Source organism: Phalaenopsis equestris, unplaced genomic scaffold (genome assembly GCF_001263595.1).
Source record: "Phalaenopsis equestris unplaced genomic scaffold, ASM126359v1 Scaffold000447, whole genome shotgun sequence".
NCBI lineage: Eukaryota > Viridiplantae > Streptophyta > Magnoliopsida > Asparagales > Orchidaceae > Phalaenopsis > Phalaenopsis equestris.
In genome coordinates, this window is record NW_018164888.1 from 201,193 (window position 1) to 215,855 (window position 14,663).

A 14,663-nucleotide genomic window follows, 5' to 3' on the forward strand; every position below is an offset into this window, starting at 1 on the left:
AGGCGCGATGCCAAGGACCGAAGTAGACGGAGTCGAAGCAGACGGAGTCGAGCAGACGAATTTGAGGCAGACGAAGCGCGACGAAGGAACAGACGAAGTCGAGCAGACGAAGTATGACGGAGCAGGCTGCGATTTCGATCTGGCGTAGAGATAACGAGGGCTACTCGGGTCGCCATGAAGACGCGATAGGAGTAAACTCTAGCAGAGACATCGCAAATCTTTCTTAAACTTATGTGTGTGTGTGTGTGTGTGTGTGTCTATATATATATATGGCGCAAGCCTTGGCTTATTGGTGGCGGGGTCACTATAAATCCCCTGAGGTCAAGGGTTCGATCCCACCGTGACGTGGGGGGTCTGAAATTTTAATCAGTTACATCCCCATCTACGGCCGGCTGTAGCCCCACCTACTGTTTCTCAGCACATTTCTGCGGAGGTTATACCCTCTTCCTCACTGCCTGTGATACCTACTGCTATGCCCATGGCGGATACTGTGCAAAATTGTTTGTCCACTGATATTGTTTCTGAAAATGTTGAGAAGGGTCGTTTGTTGGAGGAGAGTCAGGTGGTTGCCTCTAGAAGGCAGGATGCGGTCACTACCTCTTCTTCTACTGGAGTGGACAGCTATCCTCTCAGGCTCTACCTACCGTGGAGAGTGCTCAGGCTCCCCTTTATGAGGCGATGGTGCGGTCACTACCTCTTCTTCTACTGGAGTGGACATGCTATCCTCTCAGGCTCTACCTATCGTGGAGAGTGCTCAGGCTCCCCTTTATGAGGCGATTTATGAGAGGCGTGATCTGAACAATCTTCAGATGAAGGAAAATGTGTCTCCTAATACTAACGAGGAAGATTTAGAGCTAAACACAAACCATCTTACTGCTATTAATCAGTTGGTAGAACTACTTGTTGAGAGGGCAGGTGTTTCCCAAGTATTGGAAGACTGTTCTACACAAACACTGGAACTCATTGCTGCAACCGTCTTTCTTTCTACGGATCAGGCTGAACAGTCTTCAGAAGAAGAATGACAAGTTTACACTTCTCGGCGGAGAAGAAGACTAGGGGCATTGTTCAGCTTGGAAACCTAATGGATGATACCTTGGTCACTCCTAACAATGGAACAACACTTGAGAATTTGCTATCTGGATCTGCTCCAAGATCCAGTGGAAGAGGCAGGTCTAGACTGCCTCGTCCATAGTCACTTGTTTTGCATGTTTTCAGTTTTTGAGTCTTTTGTATCTTTTTGTTAGGATATCTTTGTACTATGTATCGTATGAGTAGGGCATCATCTATTGAGCCATCTCATACATCTTTTTGTATCCTTTTTTATTTCAATATAATCAGCCCTAGGGTTTCTTTTAAAACACACACACACACACACATTTATTTATTTAGCTACTGTAACAAGGGACTTGCAGGCTGTATGCAAACATAAGACTAGATGATTTGATGAGATTTGTGAGTGTTTGTTTCTCATTATATAACGCTGTTAAGCAAGAGTTAAGACCATTCTCCAATTTTAATTTGGTTGGGGTTTATTACTTGCATTTTCTGAAAAATGCTTTGCTTGATAACTTTAGTCCTTTTAAAGAGGTTTTGACCAGATAAACGAGGATTATGCCCTATCTTATATGCAGGGTAGCTTACTTGAGTTTGTGCATAATTTGATGGTTTTGAATTATATTTAAAACAATGAGCAACCAAATTGTAGATGACTTACGCGACAACGCCTAAATTGAGTTTGTTTTATGAAATAGTTTATACCGACTCATTTGGAATATCATAATTAGCAAGAAAAGACCCATCTCTTAGCTAAGAAGCCATAAAAAAGCTGACAAATTACAGACTTGACATAATAGGATTTGAAATGCCTTGATTGTAGTTGAAATCACTTAAAACATCTTCTGTTTGTAAAACTGCTCATGTTGATGTGTTTGGAGCTTCAAAATTACTAAGGGTTCTGTCATTGATTTAATTAAGCATGATGATAACGATAGACAACAAAGATCTCATTGCACATTCATGGTTTGAAATGCCTTGTTTGCAGACAAAATCTTTTGAAACGTCCTCTATCTGCAAAATAGATTGAGCCGATGCATCTGAGTATCAAAAATTTCAAGAAATAATCTTGACAATTGATTTGATAAATAATGATTAACATGACAGACTGGGCGTGACGTTCAAATAATGCTTGAAATGCTTCAAGCGCAATAAAAGCTGCTCAAATATAATCTTTTGTAAAATAGACTGTTGATGATTCCTGAACATAAAAATGCTATCAACATGAACTTCAATGCAAGCTGTCAAGTCAATGAGAAAATGTGCAAAAAAATCAATACATATATTATTTCTTCTTTCTTATTATTGCTAAAAAATCAATTTTAAAATTAAACCTTTTCTATATAAATCAAATCCCAAATCCTCGTACCCCGTCAAATTCCGCTAATCCCAAGATCTCATACCGTAGCAGTGTAGTTGGTTGTGTCCAGTCCCTTCCCACCCTGTAATTAAATGAATCAAAGAACCCAAAATCTAAACTAGGCTAGCTTTCCCTTCTCCCTTTGCTCTCTCCCCTCACTCTTTTTTACTCGCTCACGTCATGAGAGGCCCTATCTTTCTTTATCCCTCAAACTTAATCTCTCTCAGTTTTTCAACCCTCTTCGCTGTCTCTGTCGATCCCTTTTTGTAAAGTTTAATAATGACATTCAACCAGCAACAATCTTCTCTGTGAATTGTGAGTTTCCACATCATTAGTTACCTCTCTACTTTTTTTTCTCAATCTATAATTTTCTCTCCTCCCTCTGTCTATCTCTAACCATCTTTCTCTTTATTTCTCTCTATATATATTTCTATATTATATTAAATAAAAAGAATTAGTGAGAAAAAAAGAAGTGATTAAGATGAAAGAAGAAAATAGGAGAAATAAATGAATAAAAAAAAATGAAGCTCATTCATCAACATTTTTTTGATAAATAAGAGAGAAATTTTGGGGGAAAAAAAGAGTTTTTGTATTTTTTTAATTCTCGCATCATCTCATTCTCATCATTTCTTCATGTGCAAAGGATAACGCAATCCTTTTGAGTCTCCACAAAATTGTTTTTACAATGAATATGGTACGAAGAGCGAAGCCTTTTTTTAGTCTGCTAGGAGTAATTTGTAGGTGACACTCAGGATGTAGTGATTGATCCCTATGTTTGCTTTTCTTCGCTTGGTGGTGGAAATTATATATGTTACAAAAAAGAAACTCTCTTGTTATTATCCCATACGCGCATTTCTTGGCATAAAGAGCTCTGAGAATTATTATCGCAATGTCTTGTCACATTGATCATACATGATTTGCTTAGCACGGTGGGCAAGTCTAACACTTTTGTGAACTCCTGTGCTGTCGAGACATTAGATGTCTATCAAAACTTGAAGGGGCTGAGACTTAATGAACTACATGTGAAAAGCATGTTTCAGCATAAATACAAAAGAGAAAGAAAATGATGAAGAATGTATAATGAAGACGAGAATAAACAAGATATAAAATTGCTAATATTAAAAAAGAATGGGTACAATAAATATGCAAACAAGGTACTCGAAATGAGCCGACAAAGGACCAATGAGGCACTTGTAATGAACAATAGTGTGCTTATGAACAAGTACAAAATCTCTCTGTAGCTTTTAAAACACCCAAATTTTACACACAAATGGCCAAGTGGTTTTAAATGCTTAAATAAACTAAGGGCGGGTCCTCCTGTCTATAGGAGAAAAATTGGCTCCATGATACGAAAATACAAACACATAAATCACATCATGAAGTATTTAAAGATTCTAATTTATTAAAACACTCATTAGATCCCTCAAACACATATATATAGACATAGGACACTACAATCAAAATGAAACTTTGAAATGCATTAGGATGTCCACACAAACATTCAAATTTAGATACTTTCAAGTCTGACATGTGCTTTATGAAACAATTTTCAACTCAAAGATCATGTCTCGAAAGTTGTGCGAATTGTTTTTAAAAGGAATTTCTGTAAATTCTGTTAATCTATTATTCTATGGTTATATATGCTTCACCAAATATGTTAAATATTTAATTTTAATATTTGAGAATACTGCACAGACTAAACATAAATTGAACTAAAAAATTACCATGCTTCGAAAGTTGTATAAGCTGCTTTGAAAATATGCAAGTTCTCTAAAGTATGCTTAAACCTATCAAATTGAACGTTTCCGCATGTGGTTAGGTAAGTTAAACTCTTAAATCTAAAGTCTAAAAATGTTGTGTGAAGTAGAAATAAGACGAACTCAAACCACCCTCGCTCAGAGAAATGTGCATCCACTCTTTAAGTAGATAGGGTTATTTTCAAGATATCTTTTAAAGAAAGCACTTTTTCTTTTGAAATATTAATGTTTTACTTCAAACAAATAAGGAACAACTGTCAGGTTCGAACTTCAAACTCGATTCAATATGTCATATACAAAAGTCCAAATGAATCTAAATATCTGGATAATATTTTATCTTGAATCTAATATGCTTTCAAAAAAATTGACATAGAACACATTATATTCTCTCAGGTAAATTGAACGTGAATTTTCAAAGCCCTGATAAATGTTAAAGCACTATGGCTGCTATTTATTTTACTTCTATCACCGAAACTAGGAAAGATGGTTATTGTTGGGCATAACAACTGTATGATGGCATTCTACACGTCATGAAATATGGGCATAACATCTTGATTTGAATGAGTTGAGCATAAAATAATGAAAGATGTTTTTTTGAAGAAAGATATGTAAAGTTTTCACCTTACACAACAAGAAAATTGCATTAGTCTTTCTCTGTTCTAAAATAGGCATTCACAGGTCTTCAGGAGTTAGAGCTAAATGCATGCGTAGTATCACTACACTACAGAGGTAAATCCCATTATACTAAGAATGACGTACATGGTTGGTATTTGTCTACCTGTGATCTTTGTGACAAGACATTTGAGCTGGAGCTTTGGCTGTGACCTGAGCAAGTCTAATACAAACAGGAAATGAAGAGAGAAGTTGAGATAATAAAATTAATTGAAGAATCGCCTCTTGAAAAAGCCTCGCACTACATTATTTCTATATTGCTTTGCCATCCTTGAGGGATTATGATTTCAAAAATTTTAAATTAAAATTTTTATTAATTTTGATATTAACTTAGTTCTTTAACTTCAATACCTTCTCCCTTTCTTGGCACATGCAACATGGGATTAGTGAAAAGGGTCATAGTGATCTTTGTTTATGTAGTATGGCACTAATTGTAAAAAGTAACTAGCTTGAAACGTCTGTTAATTGTGTGAATGGTAAAAAAAATTACTGAATAAAGTGTAAATTTTATGATACTTGAGCATTTTTTAAAATTTAGCTTTTGATCATGATTCCATTAATTAGAGTCAAATTGGCTAATTTCCTGAAGATAGCTGTTGTAGTGAATTGCGTATTGACCTTTGCAAATAGATTGTTTGATTTTGATGAGAGAAGATTAAGGTATGCTCTGTTTACTGAAAGAAATTAAAATCTTGATTTATGTGTATTTTCTCACTTATAAAATCAGAATCATCTTAAGAACATTGAAATTGTAGGGGATCATGACACGAATCCACTTGCAAAAAATCATGGATTTTTGATAAATATGGGTAAAAATGCACATTCTTACAAAAATTGAGATGGACTTGGAATTTTTTATAGGTGTAATTTAACTCGTGTTTGAGATTGATTTAACTGGTGAAACTAACATTAAGGGAATTGAGTTACCCATCCACCATATTAGAAATAATGCGATTTTGATAAATGATGTTGGAGACATTCTCAAATCTTTATTACGTCACTTGCATTTTTGGTTGATATGGTTGGGCCTTTGTACCAATTTTTACAGATCATTCTGCAACCTCTCTCTGGTGTGTTGGACTTCTATTCAGTATTATAGACTCAATTAATGGACCTAGATTATGGTTCGTTCTGATTTGAGTTATGGCTTATACATGGAGTAAAACAGTGATTATTTTTCTTATTTTTTGGACATGTTCAAAACAACCTAACTACTCGTTCTACCATGTACTTGAATTCTTAGAAATTGTGCTGGACATTTTTTTTTTTGGCATTCAATTATGCTTTAAATGTCAGAAGTATAAAAAAATGAAAAAAAACAAAAAAACTAGACTTTTTTTTCCCGCCAGGTCTTATGTTTATTGTAGTTTCACTAGTTTTCCCTTTGCTTCACGTTAAGAATAGCTTCAGTTTGTAATTTTTTTTAATTGAGAATTTGCCTTACCTTATTTCTTTCTATTTAAAGTTAGTAAGCTACATTGTTTTTGTAAACAGTTACTGAGGATTTCTCCTGTCCATTTTGCTTGGTGCAATGTTCCAGCTTCATGGTTTGTTTTCCTGACATTGTATAATGTCCTCATTACTTTTAAAGGATAGTTGGACCGTCAAGATTCCAGCTGTCAATCTAATGTTCAAAGTTCCTTTTTTACAGGGTCTTAGGTATCACTTGTGTACATGTCATGACTTATTCAATTTTGAATTCTGGGTTGGTAAACTTCTAGAATCTTCACTTCTTCCATAATAATTTTAGATTTTTGGATTGTTTTGAGGAATCAACAGATTGAGTTTTTACAGGTAACTGAGGAGTATCAAGCAGTAAATGTTTCAGTTAGGACAGATATTTCACGATCCGAGGTTAGTGATGCATCATAAATTGATATTTTATTGGTTTTATGCAGCTCTACCATACAGTTTAGAGGCACATCATCATCATCGTTATTATCATCATTAAGATTAACACAATTATTTGGGGTCGGATTATCCCATTTAGACATTGTATACATTCATTATAGCCTATAATTTGATTTATAGGCTCATCATCATCATCATCCTTATTAATAGCTTTATCTCAACTATTTGGGCTGCCTTATCATGTTTAGTGGTCATATGCCTCAATTAGGTGTTACTTATGGTTGACATGAATTTATTTTTGGACAAAATTTGATGTCTCGTACATCCTAGTTCACTCTATTTTGTGAGATAATAAGAAGGCGAGCTTGGGGCATTATTTATATTGTCTCCATTATATCCTAGAAGCTGGATGTTTTACTAATAGAGACAAGCTATCTGCATTGTATCAATAATTATACTAAGAATAACATTTTGCTACTTCGTTGTCAATTTAGAGATGACTGATTGGTATGGTAAGTATTTTTGTTTAGCAGAGTGAATGATTTTAATAACCCCTCTTGAGTGGTCTATTGTTTTGTTGGAATTTGGTATTAGGCCCTCTTAGATGGTGTTGATCCAAGGCTGCAGACTTTTTCTTACTGGTAAGCACTCTCCCTATGACTTTATGTTTTTTCATTCAATTCGACGTGTTCCAAAGGTATAGGGATTTTTCAAGTCTACCTACATTTATCATCCTGTCCATATGATGCAGCTCAAAATTCAGGAGGCGAAAGCGATTGAAAAACCTTGCTAAGAATGTAAATCATGTTCATCCCCAAGTTTTGGAGCTAGATTCTCCTGAAGGAGCAATGGAAGGTTCTGATGATGGTTATTTGCAGAAAGGCATGGACTTATCTTCTTCCTGTAGGCCCATATCATATCCTGGTGTTGCCGAGCTTCCAAATGGATTTAGTGGTTTGTATCATTTTGTCATTGTTTACATTTTACTTTCAATGAATGAACCTAAGTCAGCAATCTACAAAATATTAAGCATCAGACGGAAGCTCTTACAAACTTGATGAAAAGGTTGAAAAATCCTTGTATGGGGATGCCCAGTTGCTATCAACAAGGCAGAAATCTGAAAGTTATGGTTCGGAGAATCAACATGTTGTAGAGTGTATAGAACGTATGACCTCCAGTCCTGATACTGCTACATTCTGTGTGGCTACTGCTCAGGCTTCTACAAGTAATGACTGTGCTCATCTATTGTCTGGAAGCAACTTATTGCCTTCCACAATGTTGCAATTTGCAAAGACTCGCAGACTTTCTGTCGAAAGAGCTGATCCTAGAAGGTGGCTATCCTTATGCCATAATTCTCTAATATTTTTTTATTACTTCCTATACCATGATATGTTTCATTCCTGTTTTAATTCATCAATCATCAGTACAATTCATTTTATGTATTGTCCATGATCATCAATTGATTATAACTTTTATTTTGCAGTCGGGCTTTGTTGACAAAACGTCAATTTTTTCATTCACACAGAGCTCAGGTGACATTCTATCCTATTTTTGTTATTCCACACAGTTATTATTATTATTATTATTATTATTGTTATTAATGTTTTGTGTTTCATTGTTTTTCTTGCTGCATCTTACTTATGATGGAATACCATAGCTGGATGATTTTCTTGAGGGTATGAGTCCAATTACAAAATTGTGAATTTTGCATATATAGCATGACACGTAGGCCTAATTCAAACTCTAGATCTCAATCTGGGAACCAAATGGCATATCAATTGAGGTACAGATCATTGGTTGTAGCAAGGGTTGCAAAAAAATTGAAAGGTGCAATAAGAGAATACGATAAAAGGAAAACTCAGATTGCAAAATTTGGATCATTAAAGGAAGAGAAGAACTGTCATAATTGGATGTATCAAAGACTCGTGCATTATTTAATGATCTCAAATCAGTCGTAGTCCTATTTATGAATAAAAACAAATACTATAATAATGATGAAAATTTTCTTATCCTCATTTATTGTCCTTATTTTGTTTCATTTAATTTAATAAAAAAATAAAATAAATCAAGTAAAACTTTGCCTAAATTATTAGGTGCTTGATGAAGCTCTGAAAATTGGCTTGATCTCATGATTGGTTCACGAGAAGTTGAACTTTTGAAGGTTGATTTGATTGAATATTCAAAGAACATGGACAGCTCCCCTTAAAGAAATCATCTGGAGAGTACGAAACAATGTAATTAACTAAGATATAATGTGCAACCTTTTGATTTTCTTCTCTTTTCATCCATACGTCATTAAAAGCCTTTTTTTTCATTTGATGAAGAAATTGTGCTCATTTGTTTCCCCAAGTATAACTTCATCTAAATGATATTTAGGAGAGATGAGCAGAAGAGAAACAGCTGTAGTAGAAACCTCTATTGTATTAAAGAATAAACACACAAATTTAATGCTTAAAATATGACTTATGAATAAGAATCAGAACCAATCATCCTGCTTATTAAAAAAGAAATGCATGCCATATATGCAATTTCTTGATATCTTGTTTGCATGAAATGCAAGACATAATTGAGTCATGTCAATGTTAGCTTTATCACATTCTGAGCACTTTTAACATTCAGTATTTGATTTGTTCATATTATGTAATTCAATCTGTTTTGCAGCTTTATCGTGTTAGTTTTGTATATGTTGTGCAAACAATGTTGCACAACTAGAATTCACATGCGGTATTAAAGGGATAAGATATATGAACGTTTTTAGAGTTTTATCATGAACTATCTCAAATGGTTTCTTGTTTGTAGACTGACATAGTTATTAAGCAAATTCATGGTGATTTGAATTATAAATTGCTACGTAAAATGAGATTTATGGAGATATAATTAATATTTATAGAATAAAAAGGCAAATTAATGTCCGGTGATTCTGTTCTTGTTATATTAGAGTATAATTCTTTCCATTGAATAAATTAGAACATAACTTAAAGATCTTATCCTTAAAAATTATTTTGAAATATGTTTATGAAGGTTTATTTCATTGATTTACCTTATGAATTCAATTTCAATTCTCTAATTAACATCGTGGATCTTGTGCCATATCAAGGCAATTTTGAAACTTCTGTACCCTTTACGTAATCTTTTTGTGCCATATCAAGGCAATTTTGAAACTTCTGTACCTTTACGTATCAAGGCAATGTGGGTGAAACTTCTACTGATACGAGTAATGCTGGATCTTTTTGTGGGTGAAACTTCTACTGATACGAGTAATGCTGGTATTCTAGTGCTTTAACCTGCCATTTGTGGAAAAAAGTAGTGAGTTGTCATATATTATTACTGACGAAATTATAAGTTCTTGTAATGTATATAGATAATTGGTTCATTAGAAGAATCAACCTCTTATTCAATATCCTTGAATCGTTGCTTGACCTTCCTGGAGAGGACCATAGCTCTGACTCTCCAAAGGTGAATTCTTTTAACCCTTGGGAGTTGATGCAATGCATGGTCTTCATTCAAAATCTTCTACTCTAGATATTTGACAAGCTTCTATTCCATATTGCCATGAGATCGCGATAGCCAATAGTTTTTGTTTTATTGTAACTTCATTATTAACCTGAACAACAATAATTAAGATTTTTCTTTATTTATTCAGTAAATATGATTTTTTTTTTTGCTTAGAATTATCTACTTTTGTGGTTTACTTTTGCTAATTTCTATGGTTTAAATTTGATTTAAATTAAATGTAATTTTATTTTTAAAGATACTGATTAAAAAATGGTATATTTTCTCATATTATTGCAAGAGAATTTAAACTCCCCTATTACATTATAATTATTTTCCTCATGCCTCTTGCCTTCTCCCTCATGGCATGATCTAGCTTTCAGTCTAACTTTCAGGACCTGAGACTCCATCAAAATTTTTCGAAGTGGTTGTTAAGGAATTAAAATCCCCCAAGAGGCATGTGTTAACTGAATTTCGAACTTTTATTTATAGAATATATCATTTAGAAACTGTCAGAAAGAATAGTTAACACAAGGTTGTAACTGATGGAAATAAATTCGAGCAAGCCAGAGGCCAGTCCCGACAATGGCTTTAAGACGGGATAAACAACGTTGTAAATGATGGAAATAAGTTCGAGCAAGCCAGAGGCCAATCCTGACCATGGCTTTAAGTTGGGATTGAGGTTTTCCTGTTTAAAGTTTGGTTTCGCAGAGAGAAAAAGAGTGAGATTGACAAATTGGGAGGGAGGGAGAGAATTTAGTTTCACATGTCTCTTAATTTATATCATTAATTCGTAAGTGATATAAAGCCGGAAAATGATAAAGGTAATGTAAAGAAAAAAAGCTATAACTTCTCTTTTAGCTACTCTTTATCTTTACTATTCAAAACTTGTGGTAGGTGCTAAAAATGAATGGAGATAAATAAAATGATTGCATGTTATTGAGCCCAGCCTTCTTGTTCAGCTCATCAAGGAATGTTTGTTCATTTTTTTTAGTCGTGATTGATTAGTTTATTGATGCCTCAAGCTCCAGCATATTGTTAAGCTACACTTATGAAGTTAAAGCTTTTCGTTGCCTTCTTACTAGTTAGCTTTTTGCTTAGACTGATTTTTAATTTTCTTGGTTAGTTATTTTGCTCACTACAAGGAGTCTATTATTGCTTTGTTTGTTACATTTACCCTTTTGGATATACCTTTTTGCATGTCATCTGGTCATCATGCTTTCGTTTCATAAATTTGAAGCTTCTAATAGAATTGCATCAAGTTAACCTCCTTTTTTTTTTTTTCTTCTTCTCTTTTTTGTGCGTTTTGCGTTTAAAGCCGATGTCTTTGGAACAAGTATTTTCTGATCATGACAGTGAAGATGAAGTTGATGACGACATTGCTGATTTTGAAGACAGAAGGGTATGATACGATGATTCACAGTTCTTATCATTTTATTTATCAGGCTCTTCTATATTTAGAAAACTTCCCTTTTTTTCCTGCTGGCGTCACTATTATATACCTCTTTATTTACGTACCACTGCTGAAGTTTATCAATTTGCATTAGTAGGTTGTTTCTTCTTTTTGATCGGAATTATCTCTACTTAAATGCTGTTAGTAAGGTGGTTATTTTTTTCCTTACAACCACAGCGAACCATTTTCTAACTATTCAAACCATTAGCAGATGCTTGATGATTTTGTTGATGTAACAAAAGATGAAAAGCACATTATGCATCTATGGAATTCTTTTGTAAGGAAACAAAGGTATGTTATGCATTATTGGTAACTGTTTTACCTTTGTGCATTTAGTTTATTAGGAGTTTCTTAGAAAATTATAACTTCATTCTAGCACCTTTTTTTAACAAGATTTAATGGGATGATTATCATTAACCTTAGTCATTTTTGTTAGTTTCTTTTAGGGATTCATTTTGCTGTTTGTAAACAAAGAACATGTTCTCGAGAAAGATATGTTTGTTTTTATTCCTTTTGAGTGTGAAAATTAGATCACCTCTTTTGCGAGAGTTTTAAGAATATATATGGAATTTAAAATCAATATCGATGTCTGACTAGATCAAATGAAGTTGTAGAACATGGTTTCTGCTTCGCAGCTTAACGTTGAGAATAACAATGTTGTTTTTGATTCACCATACTTTATAGAGGATTTTTCTTTTTGAAATTTTAACCAACACATGACGGCAGGAAAATTAAGATATAAGCTAGATGGTAGTTTTTTATTTTCAATTAATGAATGGTTGTCATTTAAACAAATGGCTCACTTGAATATTTATGTGGCAGAGTGCTGGCGGATGGTCACATCCCATGGGCATGCGAGGCATTTACACAGCTACATGGGCAAGATTTTATTCAAGCACCAGCTTTACTTTGGTAGACTTATTTCTACAGTGTTTACTCAATTTTTTTTTGGTCTCTTTAAAATAAGAAAGCTCGCTACTGAATTTTAGCATAAGTCTTATGATTATTTGATAGCCTAACATTAACCCTTTGCCTTTTACGTTTATGAGATTAGAATGACATACAAGTTATGCTAATTTGCGGTGGAAAATGAATTATCTTAATAGTATTATGTGAGAATATGATAGAGATACAATAATAAAAACAAGCTTTTATCCCACTAAGTGGGGTCGGCTACAAGAATTCTTTTTCTCGATTGTGCAGTAACCCTCACACATTTTCTTATTATGTTCAGGTTATAGAACGCATCATTTTTAAGAAACACTCTAACATTGATATAATGATCTAAAGGATTGTCATAGTTCTTCAAAAAAAAAAAAATTATGTTGGTTGCTTACTTCCTAGCACAACACTTAACTTTTCTCATCCGGGGCTTGAGACCCAACAATGTCAGCATTTGAGAATATGATATATATGAAAAGAAAATTTAATAGATTTATAATTACCTCTATGTTTTGTGGATTTATGGTTGAGCTGTAAGGAAATTATTAATAGACAAGTTGATTGTGACATAAATAAGATGGAGCATGGCAATATCAGGAAGGGTGATTGTGAAATTATTATATGGTTATAGATATTTTTGGAGTATTTTCTACCGAAGATTGAACTTGAACCTTAACAACGAAAGTTGGAAAATGCACTAGTTAGATGAGTATATAAAATTAATATAAAAGAATTTTGAAGAAAAGAGTTACATCGAAAGTAACTTGGGAGGCACAATTCAAAAAGATTTATGCAAATATGTTAACATCTTATATAGGATGAAGTAGGAATGAATGAAAATGAGAATTTATGAAATCCAGACATTGATGACGAAAGATGCGACTTCATTCTTTCATCTTCAATACTATATATATTATGTCCGTACATATAACTTTTGTCCTTTTTGGATATCTATTTTCATTTCTTTAAAGTTTGAAATGCACTAAATGAACTTTTACATCGTGAAGGGTTTTGGAAATGCAGGGATTTAGTAAATCTAGTTATTTGGTTATATTAAAACGGAATGCCCAGTTGTGTTTATGAATTTGCGATTTGTTATTTCCTTCATTTTGCTATTCCAAAATTGACCATTTTTTTTTCTATTTTTGAATAGACTGCACCATCTTCCCCACCCACCACACCCGCCCACTGCTGTTGGCTTCAGCCTTATGGCGCCAACTGATGCCCTAGAAAAAACTAACTATAAAAAAAAAGTAAAAAAAAAAAAAAAAAAGGGGGTTTTTTATAGGAAACTGATAAATTGTGGTCACTTCAGTTGAAGATTAGCAAACACTGTTTTGTTGAACATTGCACATATTATTTTTCTATTTTCAGGTGCTGGAGGTTGTTTATGATTAAACTATGGAATCATAGTCTACTGGATTCTCGTACCATGAACAATTGTAACATAATTCTTGAGAAGCATCGGAAAGAAAGCTCGGATATTAAGCCTAATTGAAGGTGCCATTTCGCTCGCATGAAGCGTTCCTTCACCCGAGTCATTTTAGTACTCAAGCCCCGGCCCCATGGAATCTTTGGGCTGGTCGTTCAATCGTGTCATTCTTTATACACATTATAGTCTGGTTAAAATTGTTTTTCTTTATATAGATTCTACTATTTTTTCCATTCATAATATAAGCGGTGGAAACGATTAATACTACATACATTTGTATTTATTTAAAGATGCTATATCTTATTTTTTTGTCCCAATTTTAATGCATATCCATTTTTTAAAAAAACTTCTATTAGGACCACCCACATGAAGTTGCTTCTTGAACTTTGCTATGTCACTATGCCATGGAGTATTCTTTTAATGTTGTTAAATAGTGTTATATGATGTGTGAAAAAAAGGACTTTTTTTCATTTCTTTTCATTGGAAGCATTCATTTGTTGCTATTGCCTCCCTTCCCATTCCGCAGTAGCCTTAGGGCTCATTCGGGCCAGCTTATAAGTGCAAGCCGGCAGCTTATGCGAAAACGCTGTGGGGTTTTACACTAAATGCAGGCCGCGGGTCGAACCCCGAGGGTCACTCGCGGGCTGCATT

The 14,663-nt window shown here is 33.9% G+C and overlaps 1 protein-coding gene across 7 annotated transcripts in view; it reads left to right on the plus strand.

Moving 5' to 3' along the window:
• LOC110027790 (polycomb group protein EMBRYONIC FLOWER 2-like) overlaps nucleotides 1–14,338 on the plus strand; it is a 77,700-nt gene extending 63,362 nt beyond the window's left edge. For 4 of the 7 annotated variants that reach the window (XM_020729352.1, XM_020729354.1, XM_020729355.1 and 1 more), the window contains 11 exons: nucleotides 6,337–6,389; nucleotides 6,494–6,547; nucleotides 6,622–6,696; nucleotides 7,288–7,334; nucleotides 7,445–7,647; nucleotides 7,724–8,024; nucleotides 8,177–8,225; nucleotides 11,504–11,587; nucleotides 11,850–11,929; nucleotides 12,461–12,550; nucleotides 13,955–14,338. In XM_020729352.1, coding sequence (XP_020585011.1) covers nucleotides 6,337–6,389; nucleotides 6,494–6,547; nucleotides 6,622–6,696; nucleotides 7,288–7,334; nucleotides 7,445–7,647; nucleotides 7,724–8,024; nucleotides 8,177–8,225; nucleotides 11,504–11,587; nucleotides 11,850–11,929; nucleotides 12,461–12,550; nucleotides 13,955–14,078 — 1,160 coding nt within the window. In that variant the 3' untranslated portion in view covers nucleotides 14,079–14,338. The remainder of the gene's footprint in view (nucleotides 1–6,336; nucleotides 6,390–6,493; nucleotides 6,548–6,621; nucleotides 6,697–7,287; nucleotides 7,335–7,444; nucleotides 7,648–7,723; nucleotides 8,025–8,176; nucleotides 8,226–11,503; nucleotides 11,588–11,849; nucleotides 11,930–12,460; nucleotides 12,551–13,954) is intronic. The other 3 variants (XM_020729349.1, XM_020729351.1, XM_020729353.1) reach the window with 3 other exon arrangements.
• The last annotated feature ends 325 nt before the right edge of the window (nucleotides 14,339–14,663 follow it).